This window comes from Hypanus sabinus, chromosome 12 (assembly GCF_030144855.1).
Source record: "Hypanus sabinus isolate sHypSab1 chromosome 12, sHypSab1.hap1, whole genome shotgun sequence".
Classification (NCBI taxonomy): domain Eukaryota; kingdom Metazoa; phylum Chordata; class Chondrichthyes; order Myliobatiformes; family Dasyatidae; genus Hypanus; species Hypanus sabinus.
The window spans coordinates 112,104,009-112,122,246 of NC_082717.1; the positions used below are offsets into that span (position 1 = coordinate 112,104,009).

Sequence of the window (18,238 nt, forward strand, 5' to 3'; positions counted from 1 at the left end):
AAGAGGGGAGAAATATAAAGGAGAACAAAATAAAAATAAAGATGAAAAGATTAGCTTTATTTATCACACATACAATGAAACATACAGTGAGATTCATTGGCAAGTGTTCCCAAGCTTATGGCGCCAACATTGCTTGCACAGAATTTACTAACCTTAGCCAAGACATCTTTTGGACTGTGGGAGGAAACTGTAGCTCCTGGAGGAAACACTCACAGTCACAGAGAGAGCATACAGACCCCACAGAGAGATCTCTGACCTCTGGTCTCTGCTACTGCAGATTGTCACGCAGGCTCCCACAGATCGCTGCGCACCATGGCAGGGCTGACCCCAGGCGGGAAGGGTGAGAGGGTGAGCCTGACTGCTGCACTCAGGACATCGGCAGGAGGAGAGTTCACCGTGTTCACTGGAGACACTCCAATGTATACTGGCTTTGGTGCGCGCGCACTCACACACACGCACACACTCACACACACTCACACAGACACACACACACTCACACACACACACACACAGACACACACTTGCATACACACACACACTCACACAGACACATGCACTGACATACAGACACACATACGCTCACACACAGATGCACACTCACACACAAACACACATACACTCATAGACACACATACACTCACACACACTCACACACGTACGCTCACACACAGACACACACTCACACACAAACACACACACTCACACACACATACACTCTCATGCTCACACACACAGACATATACATACACACACAATTTCTGACATAACCTTGCACATGTACATTTATACACACAATCACATCCCCATAATGTTATCATACCTTCATGTATTTGTGCACACACTCACACACACTCCAACAAGATGCACAAAAGCACACAGATTTCATCTGCACACTCCTTCACACACACAGTGTAACTATGACCCTGTTGCATTTCATGGAATGGCAAAGGTGCTCATTAATGCCATTAAAATAGCATACAGCTTGTTTGATTCTGACAAAAAATGTTGACTGCATTGTTTGAAAAAATGATAGGAGTGACTAGAATTATTCTAAGAGGCAAGAATGAGTTTTAAATATGTTCCTAATTTGAAGAGAGAGTTTTGACCTCATTCACAATCTCTGTCAACTCCCTAGGACTCCTCCGGGCAGTAATCAGACACTTACATCATGAAAAGCAAACTTGTAACTGGCACGGTTTTTCAAAACCCCTCCCCACTTTGTTTTAACCTCCTGTTAATCATTATGGCCCAGAAACCCTATAACGTGGCATAACTGAGGGCTGGGCCTTGATAGGCTGGGTCTGTTTCTCCCAGAAGCACAGGAAGCTGAGGGATAATTGTACAGAGGTTTATAAAGTCATGAGATAATCACAGGCTTTTTCCTAGGATGGGGGAGAGTAAAATCAGAAAGCATAGGTTTAAGTTGAGAAGGGAAAGATGTAAAGGGGACCTGAGAGATTTGTTTTACACACAAAGGATGGTGGCTATGCAGAATGAGCTGCCAATGGAAGTTGTCGAGGCTGATACTGTTACAACTTTTAAAAGGCATTTGGCACATTTGGCCTTCATAAATCAAAGTATGGAGTACAGGAGATGGGGTGTTATGTTGAATTTGTACGAGATGTTGGTGAGACCTAATTTAGAATATCGTGTGCAATTTCGGTCACCTATCTACAGGAAAGATGTAAATTAGGTTGAAAGAGTACAGTGAAAACTTACAAGGATGCTGTCAGGTCTGGAGGATCTGTGTTATAAGGAAAGATTGAATAGGTTAGGACTTTATTCCTTGGGACGTTGAAGGCTGAAAGAAGATCTGATAGAGGTCTACAAAATTATGAGGGGTATCGAAAGGGTAAATGCAACCAGGCTTTTTCCACTGAGGTCGGGTGGGACTACAACTAGAGGTCATGGGTTAAGGGTGAAAGGTGAAAAGTTAAGGGGAACATGAGGGGAAAGTTTTTCAGTCAGAGGGTGGTGAGAGAGAGGGTGGTGAGAGAGCTGCCAACGCAAGTGGTGCATGTGAGCTCAATTTCAACATTTAAAGGAAGTTTGGAAAGGTACTGTATATGGATGGTAGGGGTATTGAGGTTCCAGTGCAGGTTGATGGGGGTAGACAGTTTAAATGGCTCAGTAGAGACTCGATGGGCCAAAATGCCTGTTTCTGTGCTGTACTTTTCTCTGATTCTATGACAGGTACCTGGACAGGAAAGGTATAGAGGGAATTTGGTCAAATGTAGACAAGTATGGTTAGAAACAGAATAATGGAAACAGACCCTTTTACCCAGTGATCAATGCCAACCCATACTCTTATCTAAGTCAGTCACATATCTGTGTTCGGCCCATATCTCTCTCTGTATCGTGTTGTTAATATACTTCCCCAGCTGTATACCGGAACAGTACAGGTTCAGGAGCAGTTATTACCCTACAACCATCAGGCTCCTGGGCCGTCGTGGATAACTTCCCTCATCTCAACTCTGAACTGATTTCACAACCTGTGGACTCAACAACTCATTATTTATTAATTCTTGCACACTGGTTGTTAGTCAGTCTTTGTGTCGTTTTCCATTGATTCTCTTGTATTTCTTTGTTTTCCTGTAAAAGCCTGCAAGAAATGAATCTCTTGGCAGCACAAACTGATGTATGTGTAGTTTGATAATAAATGTACTATGACCATGCTCTGGGTGACAAAGTTGGCCCAGGTTCTTCTTAAATCTCTCCCAATCACTGTAAACTTTTGTTCTCCTACTTTTGGTTCCCCTACCCTGGGGAAACGTCAATGTGCATTGACGATATCTATGCCTATCTTGATTCATACATCTCTATAAGATTACCCTCCATACTCCTGTGAAAAGGCAGTTTGGATGAGTTGGGCTGACAGGCCTGTTTCTTTCTCGGATAACTCCCTGACTCTATATGTGACGTCGGACCCACTATGATGTAGCCAGATCTACATTGATTCTACAGAAGTAGCTGAATGCTCTCTGCTATCCTCTAGTGAACTGTCAGGGGTAAACAGGGATGAGTAATACACATCACAGGGACAAATATCCCCTTTATGGACCCTTGTTGCCTCAGTGAAGCAGCCAGCATTAACCAAAATGCCACCACCAGAGATGGTATCTCTCCTCCGCCTGCCCCATCAGGCAGAAGTTTCAAAAGCATGGAATCACGTACCACCAGGCTTCTATCCCACTGTTGTCAAGCTGTTGAAAGGTCCCCCCCCCATATGATAGATTCTGAGCCTCACAATCTACCTTGTCGTTTCTGACCACCCTGTACTTTCTCGAAGTGTAACTATTCTGCATTCTCTTATTGTTTTCCCTTGACCTCACAAGTTGCCCCGTTAAAATCACACACTTTATTGCACCTTTCGGTAGTTTTCCCACTTTATTCTTTGTTATTGTTTTACCTTGTTCTAGCTCAATACACTGTAATGATCTGATCTGTGTGCAAGACAAGTTTTCCACTGAACCTTGAGCCAATTCCAATACCAACTCAATTCACTGATGTGATGAAAAGATCTGTACAGAGGGCATGGGAATCAAAGATTTGCACTCGACCTTGCTCCAGATGACAACAGTACACCAATTTGCCAGTCTGCCAATTTAAATCCATTGCTTCTCTCACAGGATAACTGCCCTCACCTGCCCAATTCTGGGCAAGAAGACTTCGACCGGGATGGAGAGGGAGATGCCTGTGACAAGGACGATGACAATGATGGGAGGAATGATGACCGAGTGAGTTCTGAAACTTTCCAGCTGGGTTCAGCCCCGACCCAATAATTAGTATTGTAAAATCTGATCATCTGGCAGCCTCCATCCAGACTGTAGTGCTGCTGGACGAGACTGTCACATTTTCCAGAGCACTGAATGCAGTTCCTATTGATAACAGAGCATAAGTCTAATTCACCTTATGCATTGGTGGTATGATACAGTAAGTATAGAGGGATTTCGGGAAACCAGTGAGGTTAACGGGGTCACGGTGAGTTTAATGGAGAGTGGGAAATGGGGTTCTGGTAAGTTTAAGGAGAGAGTGGGAGACGGTCACGGTGGGTTTAAAGGGGAAATGGGAAACAGGGTCACAGTAGGTTTAAAGGGGAAATGGGAAACAGGGTCACGGAGGGTTTAAAGGGGAAATGGGAAACAGGGTCACGATGGGTTTAAAGGGAGAGTGGGAAACGGGATCACAGTGGGATTAAAGGGAGAGTGGGAAACGGGGTCTTGGTAGGTTTAAAGGGAGAGTGGGAAATGGGGTCCCTGTGGGTTTAAAGGGAGAGTGGGAAACGGGGTCATGGTAGGTTTGAAGGGAGAGTGGGAAACGGGATCACAGTGGGTTTAAAGGGAGAGTGGGAAATGGGGTCCCTGTGGGTTTAAAGGGAGAGTGGGAAATGGGGTCCCTGTGGGATTAAAGGGAAAGTGGGAAATGGGGTCATGGTAGGTTTGAAGGGAGAGTGGGAAACGGGGTCATGGTAGGTTTGAAGGGAGAGTGGGAAACAGGATCACAGTGGGTTTAAAGGGAGAGTGGGAAATGGGGTCCCTGTGGGTTTAGTGGGAAATGGGGTCCCTGTGGGATTAAAGGGAGAGTGGGAAATGGGGTCCCTGTGGGATTAAAGGGAGAGTGGGAAATGGGGTCATGGTAGGTTTGAAGGGAGAGTGGGAAACGGGGTCCCTGTGGGTTTAAAGGGAGAGTGGGAAATGGGGTCATGGTAGGTTTGAAGGGAGAGTGGGAAATGGGGTCCCTGTGGGTTTAAAGGGAGAGTGGGAAACGGGGTCATGGTAGGTTTGAAGGGAGAGTGGGAAATGGGGTCCCTGTGGGTTTAAAGGGAGAGTGGGAAACGGGGTCATGGTAGGTTTGAAGGGAGAGTGGGAAACGGGGTCCCTGTGGGTTTAAAGGGAGAGTGGGAAACGGGGTCCCTGTGGGTTTAAAGGGAGAGTGGAAAATGGGGTCCCTGTGGGATTAAAGGAATATTGGGAAATGGAGTAATGGTGGGTTTAAAGCGAAAATGAGAAACAGGATCCCGGTGGGTTTAAAAGGGGAGCATGACACATAGGTCGAATCATTAGGTGTTCCTATATTTCACTGCATGCTGCACCCAACCGTACCAGTGGGATAACATGGGGGATGTGTTTCTCTTCCAGGACAATTGCCCTCTGCTTTACAACCCCAGGCAGTTTGACTATGACAAGGATGATGTGGGTGACCGATGTGATAATTGCCCGTACGACCACAACCCAGCACAGATTGACACAGATGGAAACGGCGAAGGCGACGCCTGCTCCGAGGACATCGACGGGGACGGTGAGTGCTATGGGCCCACACCCAGCACAAGCCAAGCTGGGCCTGTATGGCACAGGGAGAGGCCATTCAGCCCATTGGCCAAATCACTCTCCCTGCCTATCCACTTGTATTACACTGGCCCTGTCTCCTTAAGTTTGTGCCATTCATACAGGCGCCAGCTCTCTGAATAAAATAACTGAACCTCTGTCTTTTACTTTTGACCCAACATTGACATCAGCGCATCAGGCCCGGAGCCATTAATTGATGATTGACTAACTGCCTCCTTCTGTGTAGAAGTTCCATTGTCCTATGACACAAAACCCTAATCTTGGGCAGGGAGTGTGAAGGAGTGGAATTTAAAATGTAGATCACAGATCAGAGGAATGGGCAGGGAATGGGCCCTTCAGCTCACTATGGTGTGGCAAATTAATTAAAATAATGACTCCTGATTATTATTACCCTCCTGCTTGCAGGAGGTCCACACTCACTGCATGTTCGTGAGCTCAGACGTGTAGAAGGTGGGAAGTTGGCAGGATGCAGGGTCACGCTGAGAGGTGGCAGCCAGTGGTCAGTCTGGGAAAAGTATGACGTGACTCCCTTCGGAAGGTCGAAGGTGAAGACGGAGTCTTAGCGGTGTCGAGGAACAGAGGGACGGAGGGTAAGAGGTGACCTGATAGAGGTGTAAAAGATGATAAGAGGCATAGATAGAGTGGATAGCCAGAGAGAATTGGCTAATACCAGAGGACGTCCTTTTAAAGTAAGTGGAGGAAAGTTTAGGGAAGTAGATTTTGTAGAATATACTGCCAAGTGTAGTGGTGGGGGCAGATACATTTGAGGGAGTTGAATGCATGGAATTGGTTTCCACAGACAGCCGTGGAAGCCAAGTCGTTGGGTATGTTTAAAGCAGAGGTTGATAGGTTCTTGATTAATTAGTAGGTCAAAGCACGAGAATGGGTTTGGGAGGGATAATAGATCAGACATGTTGGAATGAGAGAAACGACTCGATGGGTTGAATGGCCTAATGCTGCTCTGAGGTCTTATGGGACATTTTAGAGACTCATGTGGATGTACAAAAAGTGGAGGGCTGTGGGCTGTGAAGGAGAAAAGGGTTAGATTGATCATGGAGTAGCTTTTTATAGGTCAGCACAACATTGTGGGCCAAATAGATGTACGGTGCTGTCATTGTCTACATATCATCTAAAAGGCCCTCAAGTGTCCCAATTGTATCTCTACCTTCCACCACTAATGCCAGTGCATCTTCTCTCTTGCCCCGCACACATCTCCTTTGAATTGCCTTCCTCTCACCTTAAGTGCACGCCCTCTGATATTTGACATGTTGATTTAATCTTTCTTAGTCTACGACCACAGTTACCAGAGTAATCTTATTCCCATGTCAATAGGCATCCTGAATGAGGGCGACAACTGTCCCTATGTTTATAATACTGAGCAGAGGGACACTGACAAGGATGGTGTTGGAGACATGTGTGACAACTGCCCGCTTATGCATAACCCTGACCAGGTAAGGACAACTGTCCCTGTTCTGCCTATAACGCTTCTGTAATTACCAGGTGCAAGAGACCCCACCCACCTCAGAATTTCTCTTTTCTCTCCCCACCCCTCCTATCAGGCAGAAAATACAAAAACACGTATTACCAGGCTCAAGTACAGCTTCTGTATCCCCCAAATATAAGATCACTGAATGATTCCCTTGTATGATAAGATGGACTCTTGACCTCACAATCTACCTTGTTGTGATCTTGCACCTTATTGTCTATCTGTTCTACACTCTCGGTAGCTGTAACACTAGATTCTGCATTCTGTTAACAGAAACATTGACCGTTAATTCGCCTCCATAGATACTATACGATTTGCTGAGTTCCTCCAGCATTTTGTGCAGGGGGCACACAGCTTGGTACCTGTGACAATAATAAACCAATATACCCAGATCTGCTTGCCCACGGGTTATTGAGTTCATGAAGAGCTCTACGGAAGTACAAGTCCTCTTGTCTACAGTTGAATCTCGTCCCCAGCAAGAACCACTGGAAGGGCAGCAGATGCTGGTATTGGCCACATCTCTTGAACATAAAGAGAAGTTCCTTGGACTCACATGAGACTGCGGTCGCTGTAAGGCAAACTGCCCACAGGACTCTATCCAGATCCAGGGTCTCGACCCAAAATATCGACCACCCCTTTGCCTCCACAGACGCTACCTGATCTGATGTGTTCTTAAGACTCCGTTTTTTTTGCTGAGTAGATGTTCCAATACTAGACCAGCATTAGTTGCTTCGTGCTCAATGGATGTGGGTTTGGATCAGTCACTCCAGAAGACCATGGCACAGGGGCAGATTAGGGCCTGCAGCCCATCAACCTTCCTCTGCCAGTCAATCATGACTGATTTCTTTTTCACTAGAAACATCAACTATCCACTGCACTCCATAGATGCTGCCTAACGAGCTCCTCCAGCTCTCTTTTTGTGTTGCTGCATCTACAGTCTCTTTGTTACCTGAATTAATCTAACCCCCATTCTCCCCATAACCCTTAGCCCCTTACCAGTCAGGGACTATCAACCTCTGCCTTAAATATACTCACCGACTTGGCTTCCACAGGTTCACTGCCTTCTGGCTGAAGGAAGTTTGCCTCATCACAATCCAAAGGGGCCTCTCCCTTTGTTCTGAGGCTGTGCCCTCAGATCTTAAACTCTCCTACTAATGGAAACCTCTCCCTATCCACACTATCCAGGCCATACAGTATCCAGTAGGCCTTAATAAGATCCCCCCCCCCCCCATCCTTTAAACTCCCAGAGAACACGTGATAAATCCATGAACACCAGCTCACTGTTCATGCTCACTTTTTGCATATATATGTGTGTGTAATTTATAGAATATCTTATGTATTGCATTATACTGCAGCTGTGAAACTGGTGAAGTGTTTTGGGATGTAGTGAAAAAGTTTGTCTTGCATGCAAACATTGTTTCATCACAGCAGTTCATCGAGGTTGTAGAAGGAAAACAGTCTCGGAATGTAGAATAAAGTTCAAAATAAGTTTATCATCAAAATACATATGTGTCACTACATAAATCCCTGGGATTTGTTTTCTTGTGGGCATACACAGTAAATCCAAGAATCATAATAGAGTCAAAGGAAGACCGCACGCAAGAGGATAGTCAAGCAACCAATATGTAAAAGACAATAAACTATGCAAAAGAAATAACAAGAAATAATGATAGTAAATATATATGCTATAAGCATTTAGAACATGAGGCAAAGAGTTCTTGAAAGTGAGTCCATAGGTTGTGGGAACAGTTCAGTGATGGGGAGAATGAAGTTACCTCCAACAGTTCAAGAGCCTGATGGTTGATTAATGACTGATCTTGAACCTGTTGGAGTGAGTGAGTCCCAGGGCTCCTGTATCTCCTTCCTGATGGCAGCAGCAAGAAGAGAGCACATTTCCTGCAACAACACTTCATGAGCATGTGCTCAGCGGTGAAGAGGGCCTCACCCATGATGGGCTGGCCTGTATCCACTATGTCACAGTTAGAGAGGAAGCACAATGCAGGCAGATTATAAAGTGCAGGGGCCTTGATGCAGTAGATTGTGAGGTTAGTGTCCACCTTACCTTACAAGAATTTCGTTCTATAGTCTTACCATGCTGTCCTTGAGCCTGGTAGTGCTTGCTTTCAAACTTTTCTACCTTCTGCCTGAGGGGAGGGGTGGGGGCAGGAGGGAATATCCAGAGTGGGTGGGTTTCTTTCCATTACGTTGGTTGTTTTACTGGAACAGCGAGAAGTGTAGACAGACACCATGGGGGGGTTAGTTTCAGAATCACAATCAGATTTTAAAATCATTGACATATGTGAAATTTGTTGTTTTGCACCACGTACTGTATGCGCCTTAAAATTACAATAAGTTACAAAAATAAGTAAGTAATGCAAAAGGTCGTGTTCATGGGTTACATAGAACATCAAACAGTACAGCACAGGAACAGGCCCTTCAGCCCACAATGTGAACTAGCTAAAACGTAAATCAAAAAGATCTCCAAAACTAATCCCTCCTACCTACCCCATGTCCATATCCCTCCACCTCCCTCATCTTCACATGCCTCTCTAAACGTCTCTTCAAAGCCTCCAATGTATTTGCCTCCAACACCATACCAGAAAACTTACCCCTGACATCCCCTTTGAACCTACCCTCTTTCATCTTCAATGCATGCCCTCTGGTATTAGGAAACAGATGCTACCTGTCTACTCCATCTACGCCTTTCATAAACTTATAAACTTCCACCACATCTCCCGTTGGCCTCCGCTGCTCCAAACAAAACAACCCAAGCCTCTCAAGATTGCACACGCCCTCAAACCCAGGCAGCATCCCGGTAAACTACTTCTGCCTCAATATCCTTCCCGTAGTGAGAGTTGACACGGACTGTTCAAAAATCTGATAGCAGAGAGGAAGAAGCTGTTGTTAAAACACTGAGTAACACACATGAAATGCTGGAGGCCAAGCAGTATCTACGGAAAAGAGTACAGTCGACCCTTAGGGCAGCTTAATTCGGTCACTGTCTGTAAGGAGTTTGTATGTTCTCCCCAACAATGCGTGGGTTTCCTCTGTGTGCTCCAAAGACTTACTGATTCAGATTAGTAAGTTGTGGGCATGCTATGTTGGACTTGGAAGTATGGTGACACTTATGAATTGCCCCCAGCAAATCCTTGGACTGTATTGGTTGTTGAACCAAACAACACATTTCATTGTATGTTTCAATGTCCTGTACGTGTGACAATAAAGCTAATCTTCTTTTCTCTCTGCCTTGTCCTGCAGGAGGACTCCGACTCGGACCTGGTGGGCGATCAGTGTGATGACAATCAGGATATTGATGAGGATGGCCACCAGAACAACCTGGACAACTGCCCGTACATCGCCAACTCCAACCAGGCCGACCACGACAAGGACGGGAGGGGAGACGCCTGTGATCCTGACGATGACAACGATGGGATCCCTGATGAGAGGGACAACTGTCGCCTTGTGCCCAACCCCGACCAGCTAGATGATGATGGTGAGTATATTTCAGCAAGGGGCCTCCCACAGTCTCAAGGAAGAATATCCCACGAATATTCAGTCCGAGGATATACAGCAGATTCCAGTTTATCAGTCCATCGGTTAACTGGGGCAGCTGCTTATTTGGGACAACTCTTAAAGAACACAAACTAATTGAGAAAATAGCCGGGATTCCCTTTGTCTATTTAGGAAACTATGCTGCTTAATTAAGACAGGGGACTGTTTCCAAACAGTTTCTATCTAGCGTCAGTTATTTGAACTTCTGTGGCTGTTAGATGCTGCACATGCTTAGAGAAACAGTTTTTAATTAGTGTCACATGCGTGTGGTTGTGTTCAAAAAGCAGTGATTTTTGTCACTGATAGCTGGCGAGAAACAAGCATTCGGGCTTGGACATGCCACAAATGGTGAGAATGAAACAATTTCACAACTTCAACAAGTTAGGAACTACGAAGAATATGAAGCCATCAACAATCATCTTGAATGTTACAATGAAAAGGAATATTCGGAGGATGTAATCATTGAGATTGTTTGATGAAGGCAGTCCACTAGGTGTTGGTGCTAATCTTGTTAATTTACTGTCAATCAAGAGAATGTGCAGCATGTTGGTTGTCCGTTGCTCCAACATTGACCGTGAAACCTGTGCGGGTGAGTTTTTAAAGTGGAAAAGCCATTGCACTGGGACAATTCCAGTCTCTTGGCTTCGAAATTCCAGTCCAGTGGTGCAAGTAATTGTCACAAACTGGGATCTTCCTTAGTTGCAAGGGTTAGCCATGACTTGTGTGCCTGTTCATACCCTTTGCTTTCCACAAAGCATTGTAAAACCACCTTCTTGGCCATCGGATCTCATGGGCTCAGTCTGGTGCAGCTGACTCCACATTCTAGGGCAGAAATGTCCCTATTTCAGCAGGGTCTGAAGCCGGCTATCATCACCAGATTTAGCCCGTCTGTCGAGTTGGTGTGGCTACTGTCCCATGCAAACAGCTACTTGGGGCCACAGGTGAGAGCTGAGTGTCCAGTGGGGACCAAAGGTGAATGAGCTGCCCCGGTATGGACACGACAAGGATCTTCACCAGAGGGGCTGCCCTCCCTGAACACTGTGCACCAGAAGAATTCCTCTGTTGATAACTATTATACATGGGTTCACAGTGCTGTAATAACATTGGTGGTGTTCTAATTTGTTCTGTATTTGATTTAGATATACAATTTGTTTCTCAATTAAACAGATTAGACTCTTTTATACCTTTATAACTATTTCCATGAATGTTCAGCTAATTGGGCCAAAATGTACGGGCCCTGATGTTTCCCAATTAACTAGTATCCACGACATTAAAGTTCTGCATGTCTGCTAAAAAAAAAATCATGTTTAGAGAATGTTGAGTACACTAGAGAGTTGGCTGATGTGCGTAGAGAACTTGAACAATTATCTGCAGAACACTATCCCACTCTGTCTAGATAATCTGTTGAAATGCTGAGAGTCTGGACACCACACACAAAATGCCAGAGGAATTCAGCAGGTCAGGCAGCATTTAGGGGAACAAACTCCTCAGGACTGAGAAGGAAGGGAGCAGAAGCCAGAATAAGAAAGTGGGGGGAGGGGACGGCAGGGGATAGGTGAGACTAGGTGAGGGGGAAGGTGCATGGGTGAAGGATAGGAGGATGAAATGAGAAGCTGGGAGCTGACAGGTGAAGAGGTAAGGGGCTGCAGAAGAAGGAATCTGATAGGTGAGAGAAGTGGACAATGGGAAAAAGGGGAAGAGGAGGGGAGCCAAACGGAGGTGATAGAGGTGAGGAGAAGAGAAGGAGTGAGGGGGTAACCAAAATGGGGAATGGAAAAAGAGAGAAAAGGGGATGGGGGTGTCATTACTGGAAGCTTGAGAAATCAATGTTCATGCCATCAGATTGGAGGCTACCCAGACGTAACATGAGGTGTTGCTCCTCCACCTTGAGTTTGGCCTCATCAGGCAGTCACAAAGGCTATTTTTAAACATATGGGAATGGGAAGTTCGACTGAAATGTGTGACCACCAGGAGATCCTGTCTTTTGTGATGGACAGATCAAAGATGCTCGACGAAGCAGTCCCACCTGGTCTCATCTGTCACCTGCCGGCCGTATTCTGCCCCTACCACCTCCTTCTTATTCTAGCTTCTTCCCCCTTCCTTTCCAGTCTTGACAAAGGGTCTCATCCCGAAATGTTTGTTCTCCTCTATAACTGCTGCCTGACCTGCTGAGTTCTTCCACCATTTTGTGTGTGTTGCTCTGGATTTCCAGCATCTGCAGAATCTCTTGTGTCCATGAGAATCTGGACAATCTGATAAATACTCATGCCTATGATCTGCTCTTTGAGAGTTCCATTGCCTTGTACTTGCCCTCCACTTCTTTAGCATTTGGCCTTATGAATATTTAGCCAATTCTTGTTTTGAGTGTCATTTTGGAATGACCAACCAAACAGCAAATTGTTGCCTGTTGCTCTTTAGCTGCCCTCTGGTTACTGCCAGTACCCCTCTGGTCCAAGGAGAAGCCAATAGATTCAAATCCACCCCAAAGATCAAGGCTACAAGATCCTTGGACTTGCACACCCAACATTCCCCATTACTCACAAGGAACCTGGTGTTTGTGGTGTATTTCCTATCAAAGTACATCACTTGCGCTTATCAGCATTAAGGTCTCCCACATTCTTTCTTGTTGCCGATTGGTGGGCTGGGGGTTTGATCTTGTTTCTCCATGTGGGCAATCTGTTAGTTTTTGTGTAATGGAGGGGTTGTGGTGGGGGGGATGCTTGGGTTCACCTGTTTTTGTTCCATTTTCTTTTCATGCATGGGGTTGGGGGGATTATAACTAGAGGATTGATGTCTTTTTTCTAACTACTTCCACAGTTCTCTCTACTTTATGGCTATCTGGAGAAGAAAAATTCTGAGTTGCATTTTGCTTACATACTTTGATAATGAAATGAACTTTTGAACCTTTAAGTTCAATTTTCTATTGCTCTGCCCATCTTACTATCACCCTGTCGTAAATGGTTGTTCTTACGGTTAACAACACCACCGATTTTCATGTCAAAGTCAAGTTTACTGTCATATGCACGTACATCCATACACCGGTGCAATGGGTAAGCACCCTAATGCCTTCACCATTGTTTTGGGAGATTTTAACCAGGCTAATCTGCCAAAATCACTAAGCAATTGCCATCAACAGATCACTTGCAATACCAGGATTGTTACACCACCATCAAGAATGCCTACCGTGCTATTCCACGCCCTCTCTTCGCAAAGTCTGATGGCCTAGCTGTACTTCTACTCCGTGAGTATAGGCAGAGACTGAAGACTGCAGCACCAGCAGGATCTGTCAGACATTACTTCCTACAAAGCAAAACCCAACAGCATGAATGGCAGCGATGCTTCACTACCAGATGAACTCAACACCTTCTATGCCCATTTTGAAAGAGAGAACATAACTACAGCTGTGAAGATCCCTTCTGAATCCAATGACCCTGTGATCTCCGTCTCAGAGGCCAATGTTAGACTGTCTTTAAAGAGAGTGAATCCTCACAAGGCAGAAGGTCCCGATGGAGTATCTGGTAAGGCTTTGAAAACCTGCGCCAACCAACTAGAGGGAGTATTCAAGGACATTTTCAACCTCTCACTGCTATGGGCAGAAGTTCCCACTTGCTTCAAAAAGGCGACAATTATACCAGTGCCTAAGAAGAATAATGTGGGCTGCCTTAATGACTGTTGCCCGGTAGCACTCACATTAACAGTGATGAAATGCTTTGAGAGGTTGGTTATGACTAGACTGAACTCCTGGACCCACTGCAATTTGCCTATCGCCACAATAGGTCAATGGCAGACACAATCTCAATGGCTCTTCACACAGCTTTAGAGCACCTGGACAACACAAACACTTACGTCAGGATGCTGTTCATTGACTATAGCTCAGCATTTAATACCATCATTCCCACAATCCTGATTGAGAAGTTGCAGAACCTGGGCCTCTGTACCTCCCTCTGCAATTGGATCCTCGACTTCCTAACCGGAAGACCACAGTCTGTGATAATATCTCCTCCTCGCTGACGATCAACACTGGTGTACCTCAGGGGTGTGTGCTTAGCCCACTGGTCTACTCTCTATATCCACGTGACTGTGTGGCTAGGCACAGCTCAAATACCATCTACAAATTTGCTGATGATACAACCATTGTTGGTAGAATCTAAGGTGGTGATGAGAGATATGCCAACTAGTGGAATAGTGTCGTAATTTATTATTATTATGGTTTTTTTTCTCTGCTAGATTATGTATTGCATTGAACTGTTGCTGCTAAGTTAACAAATTTCATGTCACATGCTGGTGATAATAAACCTGATTCTGATTCTGATGGATAATAGAAAAATGGAGGGTTATGTTGACGGGAAGGGTTAGATTCATCATGGAGTAGATCGAACATTCACAGCATGTTGCACTATATTCTTTGTTCTAAAATCTAAACATAAATTATACATGTTTGTCACAAAATAGTACATAACTAGAATCTGGACACTGTAAGTCTTGTGCAAAGTGGCGATAGCGATCATCTGCAGACTTAATAATCTCACCTCCAACATTCATAAAGAATGCTATTTCATTAGGAGTTTGAGGAGATTTGGTATGTCACCAATGACTTTAATATATTTCTACAGATGTACTGTGGCGAGCATTCTAACTGGTGGCATTGCCGTCTGATACGGAGGAGCCACTGTGCAGGAGCAGGAAAACTGCATCGGGCTGCAAACTCAGCCAGCTTCCGTAACGGACAATAGCTTCCCCGACATTTCCAAAACACGATGCCTCAGAAAGGTGGCATCGATCATTAGGGACCACAATCATAAAGGATGGGCATCATAGAGGAGCTAGAACATCCTGAAGACACACATTTAACATTTTAGGAACAGCTCCTTCCATTCTGCATTAGCTTTCCGAACCAGCAATGAACGCTACCTCACTATCCACGAACAAGAGACAATCTGCAAATGCTGGAAATCTAAGCAGCACACACAAAATGCTGGAGGAACTCAGCAGGCCAGGCAGCATCTGTGGAAAAAGAGTTAACTGTCGACTTTTTGGGCCGAGACCTTCTGTACTTTTTTCCATAGATGCTGCCTGGTCTGCTGAGTTCCTCCAGCATTTTGTGTGTGTTGCTCTACCTCACTATCTATGCTCTCTTTTTGCACCACTTATTCAATATTTTAATATATATCTTTTGTCATTTATAGTTTTTGTAAATGTATTTCACTGCACTGCTGCCGTAAAACAACAAATTTCATAATGTATGTCAGTGATACTAGAGAAATGTCTCATTTCCATATACATTAATTAGTTAATTACATTATATATAGTCAAATAACATTAAACTTGACTTGGCTGGATCCTGACCTTGTTAATATGTGTGAAAACCCTTGCATCCAACCTCTTCCCTGTGTATTTTTGTTCTGAAATGAGTGTGGATTACCAGAGTTGTGATGTTCTGTTGTATTGCACTCCCTGTGCTGCCTCCCCCCAGTGTTTTCGATCCTAGATCGTAAGACCATAAGGCAAAAGAGAAGAATTAGTCCATTCAGCCCATTGAGTCTACTCTACCATTCCATCATGGCAGATTTATTATCCCTCTCAACCCTGTTCTCCTGCCTATTCCCGTAACCTTTGACACCTCTGCCAATCAAGAACCTATCAACTTCCGCTTTAAGCTAAACCAATGACTTGACCTCCACAGCTGTCTGCAGCAATGAATTCCACAGATTCACCACCCTCTAGGAAAATAAATTCCCCCTCATGCCTGTTCTAAAAGGATGTGTCCCTCTTCTGAGGCTGTGTCCTCTGGTCCTAGACTACCCCACTAGATGAAACATCCTTTCCACATCCACCCTATCAAGGCCTTTCAATATTCAATAGATTTTAAGGAGATCTCCCTCATTCTTCTAAACTCCAGCAAGCACAAGCTCAATACCATGAACCAGTCCTCGTACTTTAACCCTTTCATTCCTGGGATCACTCACATGAACCTCCTCAAGATTGTTACTGGTGAGGAGGAGGAACTAACCACTTCTGACTGTGCCCCTGCAGGTGATGGTCGAGGGGATGCCTGTAAGGACGACTTTGATAATGACAACATCCCAGACATCTATGACGTGTGCCCTGAGAACAGCGCCATCAGTGAGACCGACCTGAGAAATTTCCAGATGGTCCACCTGGATCCAAAAGGGACAACGCAGATCGATCCCAACTGGGTGGTGCGTAACCAGGGCAGGGAGCTGCTGCAGACCGCCAACTCCGACCCCGGCCTGGCTGTTGGTAGGTAACAATCGAGTCAAGCCAGGAAAGGCAGAGGTTTTGCCCATAATATCATAAGACACAAGAACAGAATTAGGCCTGCTCCGCCATTCCATCATGGCTGATTTTTTATCCCTCTCAGCCCCATTCTTCTGCTTTCTTCCCATAACATTTTACGTCCTGATTAATTAAGAATCTATCAACCAATGCCTTCAATGTACCCAATGAACTGTCGTGCATAGCTGTCTGTGGCAGTGAATTCCACAGATTCAACACCCTTTGGCTAAAGAAATTTATCCTTTTCTCTGTGGTAAATGGATGTCCCTCAATTCTGAGGCTGTGCCCTCTGGTTCTAGACTCCTCCACTATTGGAAACATCCTCTCTATGTTCACTCTATCTCAGCCTTTCCATGTTCAACAAAGTTCAATAATATCCACCCTCCTTCTTCAAAACTCTAGTGATTACAGGCCCAGAGCTATCAAATGCTCCTCATAGGTTAACTCTTTCATTGCTGGGATCTTTCTTATGCACCTCCTCTGGACCCTCTCCAATGCCAGCACTTCTTTTCTGAGATAAAGGGCCCAAAACAGCTCACAATACTCCAAGTGTGGTCTGGCCTTCTCTCCATAACCCTTAACCCCTTGGTCAATCAGGAACCAATCAATCCCTGCCTTCAGTGACTTGGTCTCCTTAGCCTTCCACAGCAATGAATTCCCACAGTTCACCACCTTCTGGTTGAAGAAATTAGTTAGAACATAGAATACAGCAGACCAACCCTCTTTTCAGCCCACAATGTGATGTCAAAACAGTTAAAATGCAAATCAAAAACCCACGAAGAGTTCCTCGCATTCATGTGCCGATCTAAAAGCCTCTTAAAAGCTCTAATATATTCGCCTCTACCGCCATAGCACCCAAACGGACTCAGGGTTCAAACCCTCCGCGACGTCTCCCCAAGTGCAGCTGTGACGTTCTCAGTGTTTAGTGGTGCAACACCTCGCATTCTTTTGACCCCTTCCTCCAAAACTTCAAAAACCCGGTACGTTAATCACCTGACCGCTCTCTCAAACAAGTTTCAGAAATGCTGACAACGTCGTAGTTCCATGTGCTGATCCAGGCTCCGAATTCATCAACGTTTCAAACGACCCAACCCATCATACCGGCTCGAAAAGACTTCTTCAGAGAGAGTGATAAACTTTTGTTTGTATGCCAATCTACAAATTGTTCAATACAGCAGATAGTACGGATCGTTCCGTGGGTAGGTACAGCGGGTAGTACGGATCGTTCCGGGGGTAGGTACAGCGGGTAGTACGGATCGTTCCGGGGGTAGGTACAGCGGGTAGTACGGATCGTTCCGGGGGGGTAGATACAGCGGGTAGTACGGATCGTTCCGGGGGTAGATACAGCGGGTAGTACGGATCGTTCCGGGGGTAGGTACAGCGGGTAGTACGGATCGTTCCGGGGGTAGGTACAGCGGGTAGTACGGATCGTTCCGTGGGTAGGTACAGCGGGTAGTACGGATCGTTCCGTGGGTAGGTACAGCGGGTAGTACGGATCGTTCCGTGGGTAGGTACAGCGGGTAGTACGGATCGTTCCGGGGGGTAGATACAGCGGGTA

General features: G+C 45.4%; 1 protein-coding gene across 3 annotated transcripts in view; it reads left to right on the forward strand.

Annotated features, from left to right (window-relative positions):
• The window catches only part of LOC132403297 (thrombospondin-2-like), a 271,139-nt gene extending 253,218 nt beyond the window's left edge, over nt 1–17,921 (forward strand). For all 3 annotated transcript variants that reach the window (XM_059986753.1, XM_059986752.1, XM_059986754.1), the window contains exons 14-18: nt 3,630–3,737; nt 5,139–5,298; nt 6,678–6,796; nt 10,090–10,324; nt 16,417–17,921. In XM_059986753.1, coding sequence (XP_059842736.1) covers nt 3,630–3,737; nt 5,139–5,298; nt 6,678–6,796; nt 10,090–10,324; nt 16,417–16,652 — 858 coding nt within the window. In that variant the 3' untranslated portion in view covers nt 16,653–17,921. The remainder of the gene's footprint in view (nt 1–3,629; nt 3,738–5,138; nt 5,299–6,677; nt 6,797–10,089; nt 10,325–16,416) is intronic.
• The last annotated feature ends 317 nt before the right edge of the window (nt 17,922–18,238 follow it).